This window comes from Schistocerca cancellata, chromosome 7, assembly GCF_023864275.1.
Source record: "Schistocerca cancellata isolate TAMUIC-IGC-003103 chromosome 7, iqSchCanc2.1, whole genome shotgun sequence".
NCBI classification, from domain to species: Eukaryota; Metazoa; Arthropoda; class Insecta; order Orthoptera; family Acrididae; genus Schistocerca; species Schistocerca cancellata.
The window spans coordinates 119,078,372-119,091,655 of record NC_064632.1 but is presented as its reverse complement, the minus strand read 5'-3'; the positions used below and the strand labels follow the sequence as shown (position 1 = coordinate 119,091,655).

General features: G+C 35.6%; 1 protein-coding gene across 1 annotated transcript in view; it reads left to right on the top strand.

Moving 5' to 3' along the window:
* LOC126092560 (muscle-specific protein 300 kDa) overlaps positions 1–13,284 on the top strand; it is a 651,560-nt gene that overhangs the window by 628,882 nt on the left and 9,394 nt on the right. The window contains exons 130-134 of the mRNA XM_049908233.1: positions 776–1,140; positions 4,112–4,150; positions 11,724–11,895; positions 12,037–12,237; positions 12,846–12,980. Coding sequence (XP_049764190.1) covers positions 776–1,140; positions 4,112–4,150; positions 11,724–11,895; positions 12,037–12,237; positions 12,846–12,980 — 912 coding nt within the window. The remainder of the gene's footprint in view (positions 1–775; positions 1,141–4,111; positions 4,151–11,723; positions 11,896–12,036; positions 12,238–12,845; positions 12,981–13,284) is intronic.

Here is a 13,284-nt window from a genome sequence, read left to right as displayed (position 1 = left end):
TATTTACACATTGTAATGTTTCAATTTCAAATATTAAATTTAAAGTATGTGTTTTTGCCCAGATGTGTTTCAGTTAATTTAAATTTTTGGGCTTATCATAGCAGTTTCCAAGCCCCCCCCCCCCCTCTTCCAGCAGCCCCCCTGCTCCCATACTCATAATAATTGAGCAATTGCTTCATTATGACAAACTTTTAAAAATAAAAAAAAAACATTGAGTCATTGAGAGGGGGGAACGTGTGTGTGTGTGTGTGTGTGTGTGTGTGTGTGTGTGTGTGTGTGTGTGTGTGTGTGTGCGCACACTTGTGTACTGCTCCACACGTGTACTGCTCGCGCATGTGCTCTCACGAGAGCAGGAGGAGAAGGAGCTCAGGTATTTATCATTCCTTATGCCTGTTGATGACCCAATGCTTCTGCTATTTTGTGGCTCATCTCCTTCACTCCTAAATTGTTTACATTGTGCCATAACTATCCTTACCATATAAAAATAAAAAAAGATATTTACACTTTTAAATCCCTATTAATTTGCTAGTTGCAAGAGCTCATACACTTAATTCTGTATATTTGCAGTAGTCATTTTATACATTGTGGTTTATGTATTGTTTTTGGCAGTTGAATGTGGGGAATAGCAACACTGTCAACAATAATGAACAACTGGAGTTTGTGAAATTTTAGTGATCAGACTTTACAAATAATTTAGAGGAAATCTTTCGAAGTATGTGCAAGCAACACTTTTCCACTAAACTTAAAATATTTTCAAACGTTTCATTTTTGACAGGTTGTGGACTCTGCAATTCAAGTTGAAACTTTGCGGTTTGAGCAAGATTCTGCTGTTCAAGTGGACACACTTAAGTTGACATCAGACGATGCATATCGCTATGAGCTAGAATCAGCAATGAGAGAATGCTCAGCAAACCTAGACCAACTGGAAGATGTAGCAAGCCGTACAAAAATAACTCCACGTTCTTCAGAAATATCAAAAGCTTTGGCTGCAGCAAGGTCAAGTATTGAGCTAGTCAGGCATCTCAGCTCATTACTTCCTGAGAATCGAGCTGCTGCAGACCGTGTTAGAGTGCTCGGTGAGCGCTTTGACCGCATGGTAGCAAATATACAGGCACGAGAGCAGCAGGAGAAGGAGCTCAGGTATTTATCATCCCCTGTCACAGTTCAATTATTGGAAGTTTTCATTTGCTACATAATCCTTATTCTACTGTTTGATCTTCCTACCTTGTTTTTTGTGAGTACATGAAAAGTAATGAAGTTGCAATATCCATTATCTCACTTTTTCTCCTCCTCCTTCAGGTGTATTCGTGCAAAAATTGAAAGCAAAGTTAATTAAATTTTGATTGAAAGTTTGTAATTTTTTGATGCATATATAAATTTTGATCTAATATGTAAAACTTTTGCGGAGTTAACCAAAGGAAATTTTTGAATTTATGTTCAAATCACTGTGTAGGTTTCAGTTTAGGTGATACATTTTTCATTTGTACTTGTGTTAATGGTTAGGCACACAGTGTAACTAAATATTGGGAAGAGATCAGATAATCTCCAGTTCAAAATACTGTCTGCAAGAGAGAAGTTAATGTACTCAAATATAAGCTTTTGTTTGTATACCTGAGAAGGGGGAAGTTGCATCTATAATCCACAAAAAAACTGCAGAACTAACTCTGAGGTGAAGGACTGACTACTTACTTAAAGTTGCCTACTTTGTTAGTTTAGTCTGTGTGGAACTTTCTTCTTACTTGCTGTTGGTGCTGATGCTTACATTGCTACCGCTGTTGATAATGCTACTGCTGTCACTACCCTGTCTTGGCTTCCTTCTACCACTACTACTACTACTGCTACTACTACTACACTCCTTTTACTGATAGTATTGAAAATACTGTTGAATTATCAGTTATTGGCAGAATTGTAGCGATATTGAGGCAAGGCACATTTCCTGCATATGTTCCATAAAGAATGGTTTTAGCTGCAAAATGTTCTCTTCCTGAGTACATTATTATAAGATTCTTGTTATTTCAGCATGTGAATTAAATGAGCGTTCAAAGTGAACTTGTAAGTAATCTGAAACAAAGGTTCGTCCATATGCTATTTATGACACTATTTTGCAATTACATTCTGTTACTAAGTACTGGTCGTGAGCATATACTGCACATGTCGGCATTGTATGATAACATTGTTTGACATATGATAGGCAGCATCTAACATGGATTCATAGTACATTGATCATTGAAGTTGGAACAACAAACAAATGAAACATTTTAAAGGTGTCATCCTCCCTCTCACTCCCCCCTGCTGTATGCTAATCAGGTCACCATAGACATTGTACAAAGGAGAGGTGACATAAATGCTAGCTTTTTGAAAAGAGGTTCCTTTATGCTGAAAATGAATGGGTTTGAGCAGGAAGGGGAGGGTGGGGTTGAACAGTGAAAATAAAGTGCTTGTTTTCAAAGCCATGCATTAACAATTTTTTCTTCCTGGTATTTGACAAACTTTTGTAGTGACACATTCATGTAAAACTGTGATTGTGTCTATTATGGTCAGTGTGAAACTGATACTCTACAGCATCTTTTCCCTGTGGTCCATTGTTTTTAAAGGTACAGAGCTGAGTTTAAAGGAAATTTTATGCTGATATTTCTTGGCGAAATTTTAATTTAGTTATTCTAGGTGTGAGGCATATGTGTCTTTTCATAATTGGATGTAGTATTTTAATAGCTTTGACATGCAGTTTCTTTCGTGTAGCATTTGGAGAATCAATGACATAATGGACTAAAGGTTTTTCTCCTTAATTTTATTTAAGTGATGTCTGCTTATGCTTAATCATTTATGGATGGCAAAGAGGGACATTTGATTCGTTGGAGATTACACCAGCATATTTGATGATTTCTAGAAGATTGCACTCAATAAATAATTTACCTGTTTCTTCTTTTAGGGAAGTAGTTATTTAATGCCCCCTATAAAACCATATGGGTAAAGCTGGTGTACACAGAAGCAGGTCCCACCTACCAGATTCACAGTTTCATAAGAATAATGTTTCTTTACTTGTCATGTCTTAAACTGATGTGGTTTATTTTCATAAATTTCTAAGCACCAAGAGAGTGATTAAAAAGTCAAGTGTTTGGTACCTGATTGGCCCTAGAAATTTTTTACTGGCAGTAGAGGTTTCAGTGTAAAGAACACTCAGTTGACCGTAGTTTTCAACTTTCATTACACTGAATTCTCACTTTAATTATCCCGTGTAGCTGCTTCTGTGATAAGAGAAAGACTTACCACTTCTTGTAGGATGAGGCCTATTAAAGAGGTACATTGTTCATAGACACCTCCCAGATGATAACTGCTTGTGTTTCTTATGTTGCTGTAATTAATCTTATGCTATGCTCGTGAGATTAATCAAAAGTAGAGAAGGCAGTGAATTATATCTGAGAGTTGCCTTACATTAGAAGCCTTTCTGTGGCTGTTTAGATGTAAAAAATGTTTAAAGAACAAAACAAAGATATTTAGATTTAAATAACTTTTTACATAAGCAACATGCTTTCAGTACCAAAATATAACTAGAACTTCCCAGGAAGCGCCCAGTTGCACTTAATTCAGACAAGAAAATAATTCTGTAAACTGTGTTTCATCATATTTATGTGATGAACCTCCTTTTCTTTACATCCCACTTGAATGTCAGCCGGAATATAGTTCTGCCTTTTTAATAGCTGCACAGTCACAAGCATGCATTATCATTCGCAATTCACAAAGCTGCCGAACTTCTTGATGATTTATGCTTTAAAATACCATGCTGTGCCAATCATAAATTCATTATATTGTTTGCTTCAATCAAATCCTTCTTTCCCATTCCTGTTGTGAGTGCAGAACTATTTTTTGGTGCTTTTTTTTTATATAGAAAAAGAGTGCTTGCATATGTTGGTGACCCAAAATCTAATCTAGTGTTGTTGGTAAAACCTGGTGTGCTGCAATGTTTTTTCTTCTTCTTTACCTGTATACCATTCTATAGGGACTGTAGTGCATTAAATTGTTTTTGTATTTGCATGTTTGCTGCTGCATTGCTCAGTATAAACGGGACTTGGTCTTTCTTACTTTCTAGTTTATGGTTGTTGTCTTTTCACAGGTCTACCTTTGCTGAGGCTTACTATTTTATCTGTGAACAGTTAAGTGGACCTCCTTACTAACTATAGAATATCTGGATAAGTATGTCTAATGTATTATCTATGCTAAGCATTGTACTACAAACTGCATAATATACATTTTATTTGCGACTTCCAAAATTAATTGTCGTGACATTAGGAAATTTCATGCATTCACTGCTATAGATTATGAAGCCATATTAAAAGTTAGGGACCACAGAAACCTAATTCTTGTCATCACGGATACATTACTGTTTGTATTGACAATTTACTGATGTTGGGAATTGTGATGGACAAATTTTGTAGATAGTCGTCCATCCGTTAGTTGTTTGTGGCCAATTGTGATGGCCACCTTTTAAATTTTTACAAACAACCATTAGATGCCACTATTTAAATGTGAAATTACTATTGTTTTAAAATATTGACATTTGTTGCTATCAAAACAACATTAGCTCAGAAATTGTCTAAGTAATTCGCTTACAGTGAATGTTTAAGAAATAACGTTCTGAAAAATTGAAATTTCACTTCAAAATTTTTGCTAATTGGTTTTTTTTATGATCCTCCAATTGCTTCATTCAACTTACGGTGGTCAACCACCTTCAGAAAATACTTTGCAAGTAGTTTGCAGACATTTATTATCGTCATGCTCCCATCTGCATTAAATGTAGTGTAGGCTGACCAAAATCAGTAGATGATTCAGGTCACATCAATGCTCTGCACAAAATGATTGCAGAGGACTGGCTGACATGTGATTACCTGTATGATGGGACACCCTTAGTCATGTTGAAAAATGCACGATAATCAGTTCTGTATGAACTTCTAACTGTGATAAAGTTATGCTCTCTATGGATTCTGCACAATTTGACTTAATCTCAGAAACAGGCTCACATCAGTTGTAAGGAAATATTCTAAAAATTTAACACAGGAAATGTAAAATATGTGTACTACAATACAACAGGAGACAAAACTGATCAGCAGTCAACGGCATGGATTGTCAGAAATGAACTAGAATCAACAGAAATGATTCATTCATGAAGTATCTTCATGAAAATGATCATTTGTTTATCTTGGGAAAACGAGATATGTCACCATGATTGCTTTACAGGACTGAAGAATAGTTAGTGCTTAATGATATGCTCCAGTGATAATTTGCTTAATGGTGGGGAAATAATAAATAGGCTAGAAACTTCAAAATTCTTTGTTGTCCATATTGATGAGAATTTAAACTGGAAAAAAGCACATTTTGGAACTCCTAGAACAACTTAAGTGATGTTATAAGTATAAAGCTGAGAGTTGTTTCTAGGCACACTTATTTAAGGTTACAATAATACATATTACGCATAAGTATTTATATAACACACTTCATAAATTTAAATATTCTTCAATCGAGTAAAAGCAGTGATACTGTAAATATAACTTAAGATATTTTCCAAAGGTATTGACCTCAGTAATAGCTTTTATGTTTACAGAAAGTTTGTGAAAATGGGTTACATTTAAGTTTCTGTTTTGTGTCATAAAGTGATCATGTATATCACAGTTATTTTGGAGTCTGCAGTCCTTACATAATACATTTATTTCAAGGAGTAAAAAGGTTTCCATAATGTATACACATGGTAATGAAGGAATACCAGATTTCTTAAACAGAGATTTACAAGAGTCTCTAGGCTTCCTCTCAAACAAGATTCTAATGGCTCTTTTTTGTAGTTTAAAAGTGCTATTAGTTTTGTAGAGTATCCCTAGAAAGTGATCTCGTATATAAGATGAGAATGAAAGTAGGCATGATATGCACTCATTACTGTTTTCTCACGAGAGCATGATTTGTGTGAGCAAAGAAGGTAACTTTTTTGCTCAGTTCTGTGTTGAGATATTCAATTTTCTTATTTCATTTTAGGTTGCTCTCCAACCAGATTCCTAAGAATTTGGTTTCAGTACTGTTACCAACTAGTTTGTCATTGATAGGGATGGGTGGGATAAACTTGCCCTTGTTAGCATTGTGGAATTTTAAGTGCAATGGTTTCTGTGCTGTTTATTACAAGCTGATTATTCTGCATCCTATTGCTAAGTTGTTTTGTTTTATTGACTGCTGTAACTGTTCATTGCTGTCTCCTTTCATTTGAATTGTGGTGTCATCTGCAAATATGATGTTTTATGTGCATCAACATGAGATCATTTATGTACAGAAGGAATAGAAGGGGTCCCATTATTGATCCTTGGGATACACCACATTTAATTTGTTTGTAGTCAGGTAAATGTTAGGATACACTTTTTAGTTCGGTATTTGTGTGCTTAATGGGCACTGTCTGTTTGCAATAGAGCAACCTAAAATCAAATAAGAATATTGGATATTTCAACGCATAAGTGAGCAAAAAAGTTACCTTCTTTGCTCACACAAATCATGCTCTCGTGAGAAAACATTAAATGGGTGCATATCATGCCTACTTTCATTCTCGTCTTATATATGAGATCAATTTCTGGGGATACTCTACAAAACTAATAGCACTTTTAAACTACAAAAAAGAGCTATTAGAATCTTGTTTGAGAGGAAGCCTAGAGACTCTTGTAAATCTCTGTTTAAGAAATCTGGTATTCCTCCATTACCATGTGTACCGTATTTACTCGAATCTAAGACGCACTCGAATCTAAGCCGCACCCGAAAAATGAGACTCGAAATCGAGGAAAAAAATTTTCCCGAATCTAAGCCGCACCTGAAATTTGAGACTCGAAATTCAAGGGGAGAGAAAAGTTTTAGGCCGCACCTCCAAATCAAAACAAAGTTGGTCCATTGTAATACGAGACACAATTTAGGTCGAATGAATGACGATACAGCTACAGGAGTTTGGTTCGAGTCGTAAGCTTAACAGTTAAGTTTTACCAGGTAGCCATTGCTATACGTCAGGCGCTCCGTCCGTATTTATACTGATACCCTTCCTTTTTCACGTGCTTCGTCTGGTTTGAATCGATTGCTTATTTTGCTTTGATCTGATAAGTGCCGTTTTCTTTGTTATAGGTGTTAACGTCACTCTGAGCTGAAAATGCATTACTGTACTGGGAATTAGTCATCTTAGATTTAAAAATCTAATCAGTTGCCGTGCTTAATTTCTGACTGTATCACTATTAGGCATAAGAAAAATACGAATGTAAACATGACACGATACGTATATTCTTCCGCGTTTGCTGTTGTCTCACTCTACTTTCGTAGTTTATTAGGCAGATAGGATTTAAATGAAATAGCAGCAAACACGAAAGAATACGTGGCATAATGTTTACATTCATATTATTCTTATGGTGAAGAGAATACTGCATGTGATTCACATTTCGTCAGGTTCCTATTAGCAACCACCTCTTCTCACGGGTAGTAAAAAATTCAACACGTAGAGTTGGCCATATTGACAAACATCCCAAACAGTCTTGCCAGTCGGATTTTCGTAGTACATTGAAATTCTGCTACATTCGAAGATGAACAATATGGAATTTGTATTTACTTCGTTGGATAATGTACGAAAATGCAGTGGTCGAAACTCGGGGCGGAGAAAAAAAGCTCGTCTTCCACCTTTTTTTTTTTAATTTATTTACTGACGCAGAGATTTTGGCGCCAGTATTTATCTCTGTGCCTACAAAGCATCCCCTTGTAGCGCTACATATATTCGACGGCAGAAGTTAGTTGTGGCGGCACCTACCAACATTTTTCAGAACTTCCGCTTGCTTTGCACTCGATCCTAAGCCGCAGGCGGTTTTTTGGATTACAAAAACCGGAAAAAAAGTGCGGCTTAGATTCGAGTAAATACGGTATACATTATGGAAACCTTTTTACTCCTTGAAATAAATGTATTATGTAAGGACTGCAGACTCCAAAATAACTGTGATATACATGATCACTTTATGACACAAAACAGAAACTTAAATGTAACCAATTTTCACTAACTTTCTGTAAACATAAGAGCTATTACTGAGGTCAATACCTTTGGAAAATATCTTAAGTTATATTTACAGTATCACTGCTTTTACTCGATTGAAGAATATTTAAATTTATGAAGTGTGTTACATAAATACTTTAGTCAGGAAGGAACTGATCCAGTAGTGGGGTAACTCATCTTAAAGAAGCAAAGGCTTGATTGCTCAGAAACATGCTGGAGGAATATTGCATGATGCTCACCCATGACCATCTTGTAGACATATGTTTAAGGATTTAGGCATTTTCACTACTAGTTCACAGTATGAAGTTTGTTGTAAATAATCCACTGTGGTTCAAAAGGAAGAATGATATTTAAATATTTACAAAATAATTTGTGATATGAATATAAAAAGACACATCCCACAATATTATAATTCATCATAAAAATGCTCCATGGAACATGAAACTAATTAACTAACAATTTGTTTGCCACGCTGCATTGATGAAATAAAGTAAAAGAGCTGAAAATTTCACACAATTCTTAATCTTGATATTACCAGCTATCACATAGCACATAAATCAATTGACCATATGATAGAGAAAAACAACTAATTAATTTTTAGTTGCTCATGTTGACCTGATTAAATCACATGACTTTTTTTTTGTTCCCTTATGCAAAGAAAAAACGCATGGACAATGATTTCTTCATCTGAAGTAGCTGTTGTTGGATCCTTTCAAAACCAGGTTGTTGAGCTATCAACGTCAGAGTAGAATAAATGTTTCCAGAATTGATTTGAACATGTGCAGAAGAATAAATTTTGCAGGTGAATAGTTGGAGAGCCCTTTTTATACCTGGTAAAGGGGGAGGGGTGGCGCTTCTGCAGCTGAGAACGAAATGTTCTGACTTACAATGCTGTTGTAAGCTTGTCTGCTGAATGATCTTCAGACATATTATCAATTTCACTGCAGTGGGGCTACAGATTGTTTCTATGTACTCTCAAATATGCGAACCACATTGGCTATAAGAAAAACAAGCAAGTTATTTTAAATTATGTAGCAAATGTTTGGATGACTGTTATGAGAATTATGTAATATCCTGTCTTGTGCTATCCTGATTTCCACTAGTTTTTCATTTGTTATATAAGACCTGTCTGAAAAGTATCAGTACAGTGGTAACCGTAGCCAATGTTTAGTCTGTTGTCAACTATCTAAAAAATGGTATTGGTGATTATTTATTTGAAAAAAGAAAAAAAATGGATCAGAGTATTTGTATTACATTTTAGTGCAAAAACGGAATAAAGAGCAGCAAAGTGTGAGAACTGTTAAATATTGCTTGTGGTGAGTCTGCAATGAGTAAAACAAGGGCTTAGATTTACAAGTGATATAGATGTTTCAAAGAAGGCACTGAAGATGATGAGCATATGAATGCTGCAGCACATTGTCAGCCAATGAAATTGCGGAAAGATTGAAAGAAACAATTATGAACAATCATTAGATCCCAGTGAGAGAAGTTGCTGACAGATCATGGGATATCAGATAGCCCATGCCATGAAATTTTTCAGATGTTTTGACTATGAAATGTATGACAGCAAAATGTGTTCCAAAATTGTTATTGAATTTTGATAAAATCAGTGTCAAATGCAAGTTGCTCTGATGCCACAAGACAAAATCAACAACAATGCAGAACTACTGAAATATGCAATAAGAAGTGGTACTGATTTTGAAACTTAGGCTCAGTTCAATGGATTTCTGAACTGTCAAGACCGAAGGAAGCTCGACAGTTGCAGTCCACTATGAAAGTTATGCTAACTGTGTTCTATTTTAAGTACTTAGTGCACCATGAGTTCTTCCCACAAGGTTGATGATCGATATGAAGTTCTGCTTAAAAGTTCAATGCCATCTGCTTGAAGCAGTCCAAAGAAAAATAAGCAGATTTATGGAAAAACAATTCATTGCTTTTGTGCCAAGATTATGCACCTGCTTATGCTTCAAGGATTGTTCATGAATTTTTGTTCAAAAACAATTCTGTAATGATGCCTGAGCCTGTATATTCACATGATGTGCCCCATGTGATTTTTTTATGTTTCCGAAAAGAAAGTAAAGCTTAAAAGGATGTTGTTATACAAGGATAGGTGAAATTAAGAGCATGTTCTCTGTATAGTTAAAAACTGTCTCATAGATAAGAGTTCCAGATGTGGGAAAAACGCTGTTATAAGTGGATAATGTCTGACAGGTACTACTTTCAAGGACGTGACGTTGATGTTGGCAAATAAATAAAATTCTTTCCAAAAACACAAAAATTCCAGTTATTTTTTGAACATCATTAGTGCTCTTTTTAATACCTCCAATGCATATCCTTATTAGCGTTTATAATACAGCAGTCCTGTTCTATGCCGTCACGTTATATTGTAAGGCATGAACCTTCAAAACAACATATCCATTTCTATGTGGTGTCATTGATGACCTGGGGGGCTGTATATGCAACACACTTATTCATTGCCAAGTACTTTGTTTCCAGTGGCATTCTAAATATACATGAGAGATGGAGGTTTCGTCAGGAGTGCCACAGGAGAATGTGATAGGACCACTCTTATTCTCTTTATAAACAAAAGGTGTAATGGACAGAGTTAACAGCAATCTGTGATAGCTTGCCAATGATGCTGTAGTGTATGGGAAGTGTCATCGTTGAGTGATTGTGGGAGGATACAAGATGGCTTAGACAAAATTTGTAGTTGGTGTGATGAACAACAGTTTACCCAAAATGTAGAGGAATGTAAGTTAGTAAAAATGATTAGAAAAAACAATCTTGTAATGTTTGAATACAGTATTACTAGTGTGCTGCTTGGCACAGTCAGGTTGATTACATATATAGGCATCATGTTGCAAAGGCATGTGAAATGGAATGAACATGCCAGGATGATTGTATGGAAGGTGAATAGTTGACTGTGGTGTGTTCGGAGAAGTTCTATAAAAGAAGCCCGTGTATAAAGCTCAAGTTTTTGGGACCCAGCCAGGCCGTATTGAAGGAAGACAGTGAAGCAATTCACAGGAATGCTGCTTGATTTTTTACTAGTAAGTTGAAGCAAAATGCAAGTATTATGGATATGCTTTGTGAACTGAAATGGGAATCCCTGGAGGGAAGGTTGTGTTCTTTTCATGAAACACTGTTGAGAAAGTATAGAGAACTGGTATTTGAAGCTGACTGCAGAATGATTCTGCTGCCACCAATGTCCATTTCATCTAAGGACATTGAACATAAAATAAGAGCTGTTAGGGCTTGTACGGACATACATAGATAGTAGGTTTCCCTTCACTCTGTTTACAAGTGGAACAGGAAAGGAAATAATTAGTAGTAGTAGTACGAGGTACCAAAAGTAGTACGAGGTACCCTCCATCATGTGCCATATGGTGTGGCTTTTGGAATATGTATATAGAGGTAGAATGTCAGTGATACTCTACCCTACGTAAATAATAAACACAGTATGTGACAAAACAGCAGTGAAAACTGAGCTGGTGTAAATAATATAGGAAGATAGTATTAAAGCTTATTAATTTAATTTTTTTCTGTAGGAAGTGGTTTCTTTGTTAAAAGAAATAAATAATTATATTAGTGTTTAAATGTTAATTCTCATTTTTGAGATTGTTTGTAAATTAATTTTACCTTTTTCTGACCAATAATCATGAATAATTATTTCTTTTGACAGCGAGAGTACAAGACTGACATGTCCACTCTGCTCACGACGTAACTGGCAGCAATTGGATAATGACTTATGGCGATTAGAACAGTGGCTGCAGTATGCTGAAGCAACACAGAGTGCTCAGAGTTCTCCTCCCAATAACATTGAGAAACTGGAAGATACAATACAGGACCATAGGGTGAGATATCACTGGTTGCATATGCTGGTTAAATTAGTCTGTGTATTGTGTCAGTGTTCTGTTAAAACATTTCTAATGGTAGTTCTTTTAAGTGAATGATATAAAAGGATAGTTTGTAACTGGACAGTTATTTCTTTTTAGGAATTTCTAATGGATCTGGACAGCCACAAGAGCATTGTTGTTTCACTGAACATAGTGGGCAGCCATCTTGCAGATCATACAGAAGATATAGAACATGCAGAACAACTGCGAGCACGGTTAGCAACAACAAACAGTCGTTGGGACGCTGTGTGTCGAGCAGCTGCAAGATGGCAAGCTCAGCTGCAGGTCGCTTTGATGGAGGTTAGTAGAGTGTATTTTTCTGTTATATTGTTATCAAAATTGTTCATAGAAGCTACATACATTGTTAGTTCCTTCCATTTTGAGTATTGCAGAAGCCAATACTAACTTACAAATAAAAGCATGTAGTGGCCATTTTGAATTGGACAACCTGGGTATAAGGTTTTGAGTGACATGGTACAGTGGTTAAGGCTCTGGACTCACATTTAGGAATTTAGATCCCCATCTATTCATCCAGTGTTAGGGTTTCTGAATTTTCCCTAAAACAATTGAGCTGAATTATGGGGTGGTTCCTTCAAAAATTAAGTAATTCATTTTCTTTGTCTTATCCACCAAGCATGTGTTCACTTTCTAATGCCTTGGCATTGAGAGGATCTTAATTCCTAACCATTCTGGTAAGAGGAGGGAGTACTTTCAAATATAACGATAGGCCTGATTTTTTTTTTTTAATAGCCCATTATGCCTATTTAATGTTCATTTGAAATTGTTACTTTCTTGAGCAACTGCCATATAGAGAACGTATATATATTTTGATGAAAAATAGATGACATGGCTTCCATGTATGTAATTAACAGTGGAATTTAATTTTTTGTATTATCACTCTGTTTCAGAATTCCGAATTTCATCATATCATTGAAGAACTTGTAGAGTGGCTTGAGAAAACTGAAAATATCATCAGGCAGACTGAGCCTGTAGACTTGGCTGATGATGCAGCTGTGATAGAAGCTAAATACAACAAATTTAGGGTGGGTTATTTTCATTGTTCATTTATATTTTTGCTGGTTGGAATAGGCAAAATGGAATTAGTATAGCTGACATTTTACAGTTCATTGACTTTTAATTGCAGGTGGTGACCAGCTTCTCAAATGTCAAAGCTATAATCTAATAGTCATAAAATATGTTACACATTGGAATCAAAATTATGTATTATGTACTTATTTCTAATAGGCCACAAAGCATGGAAACCATTCAGTGAATGAAATCAGTAAGCTTAATGAAATAGAAAAACTGAATAGAAAATATCGAGTATGTGATGGAGAGTCGTAAACT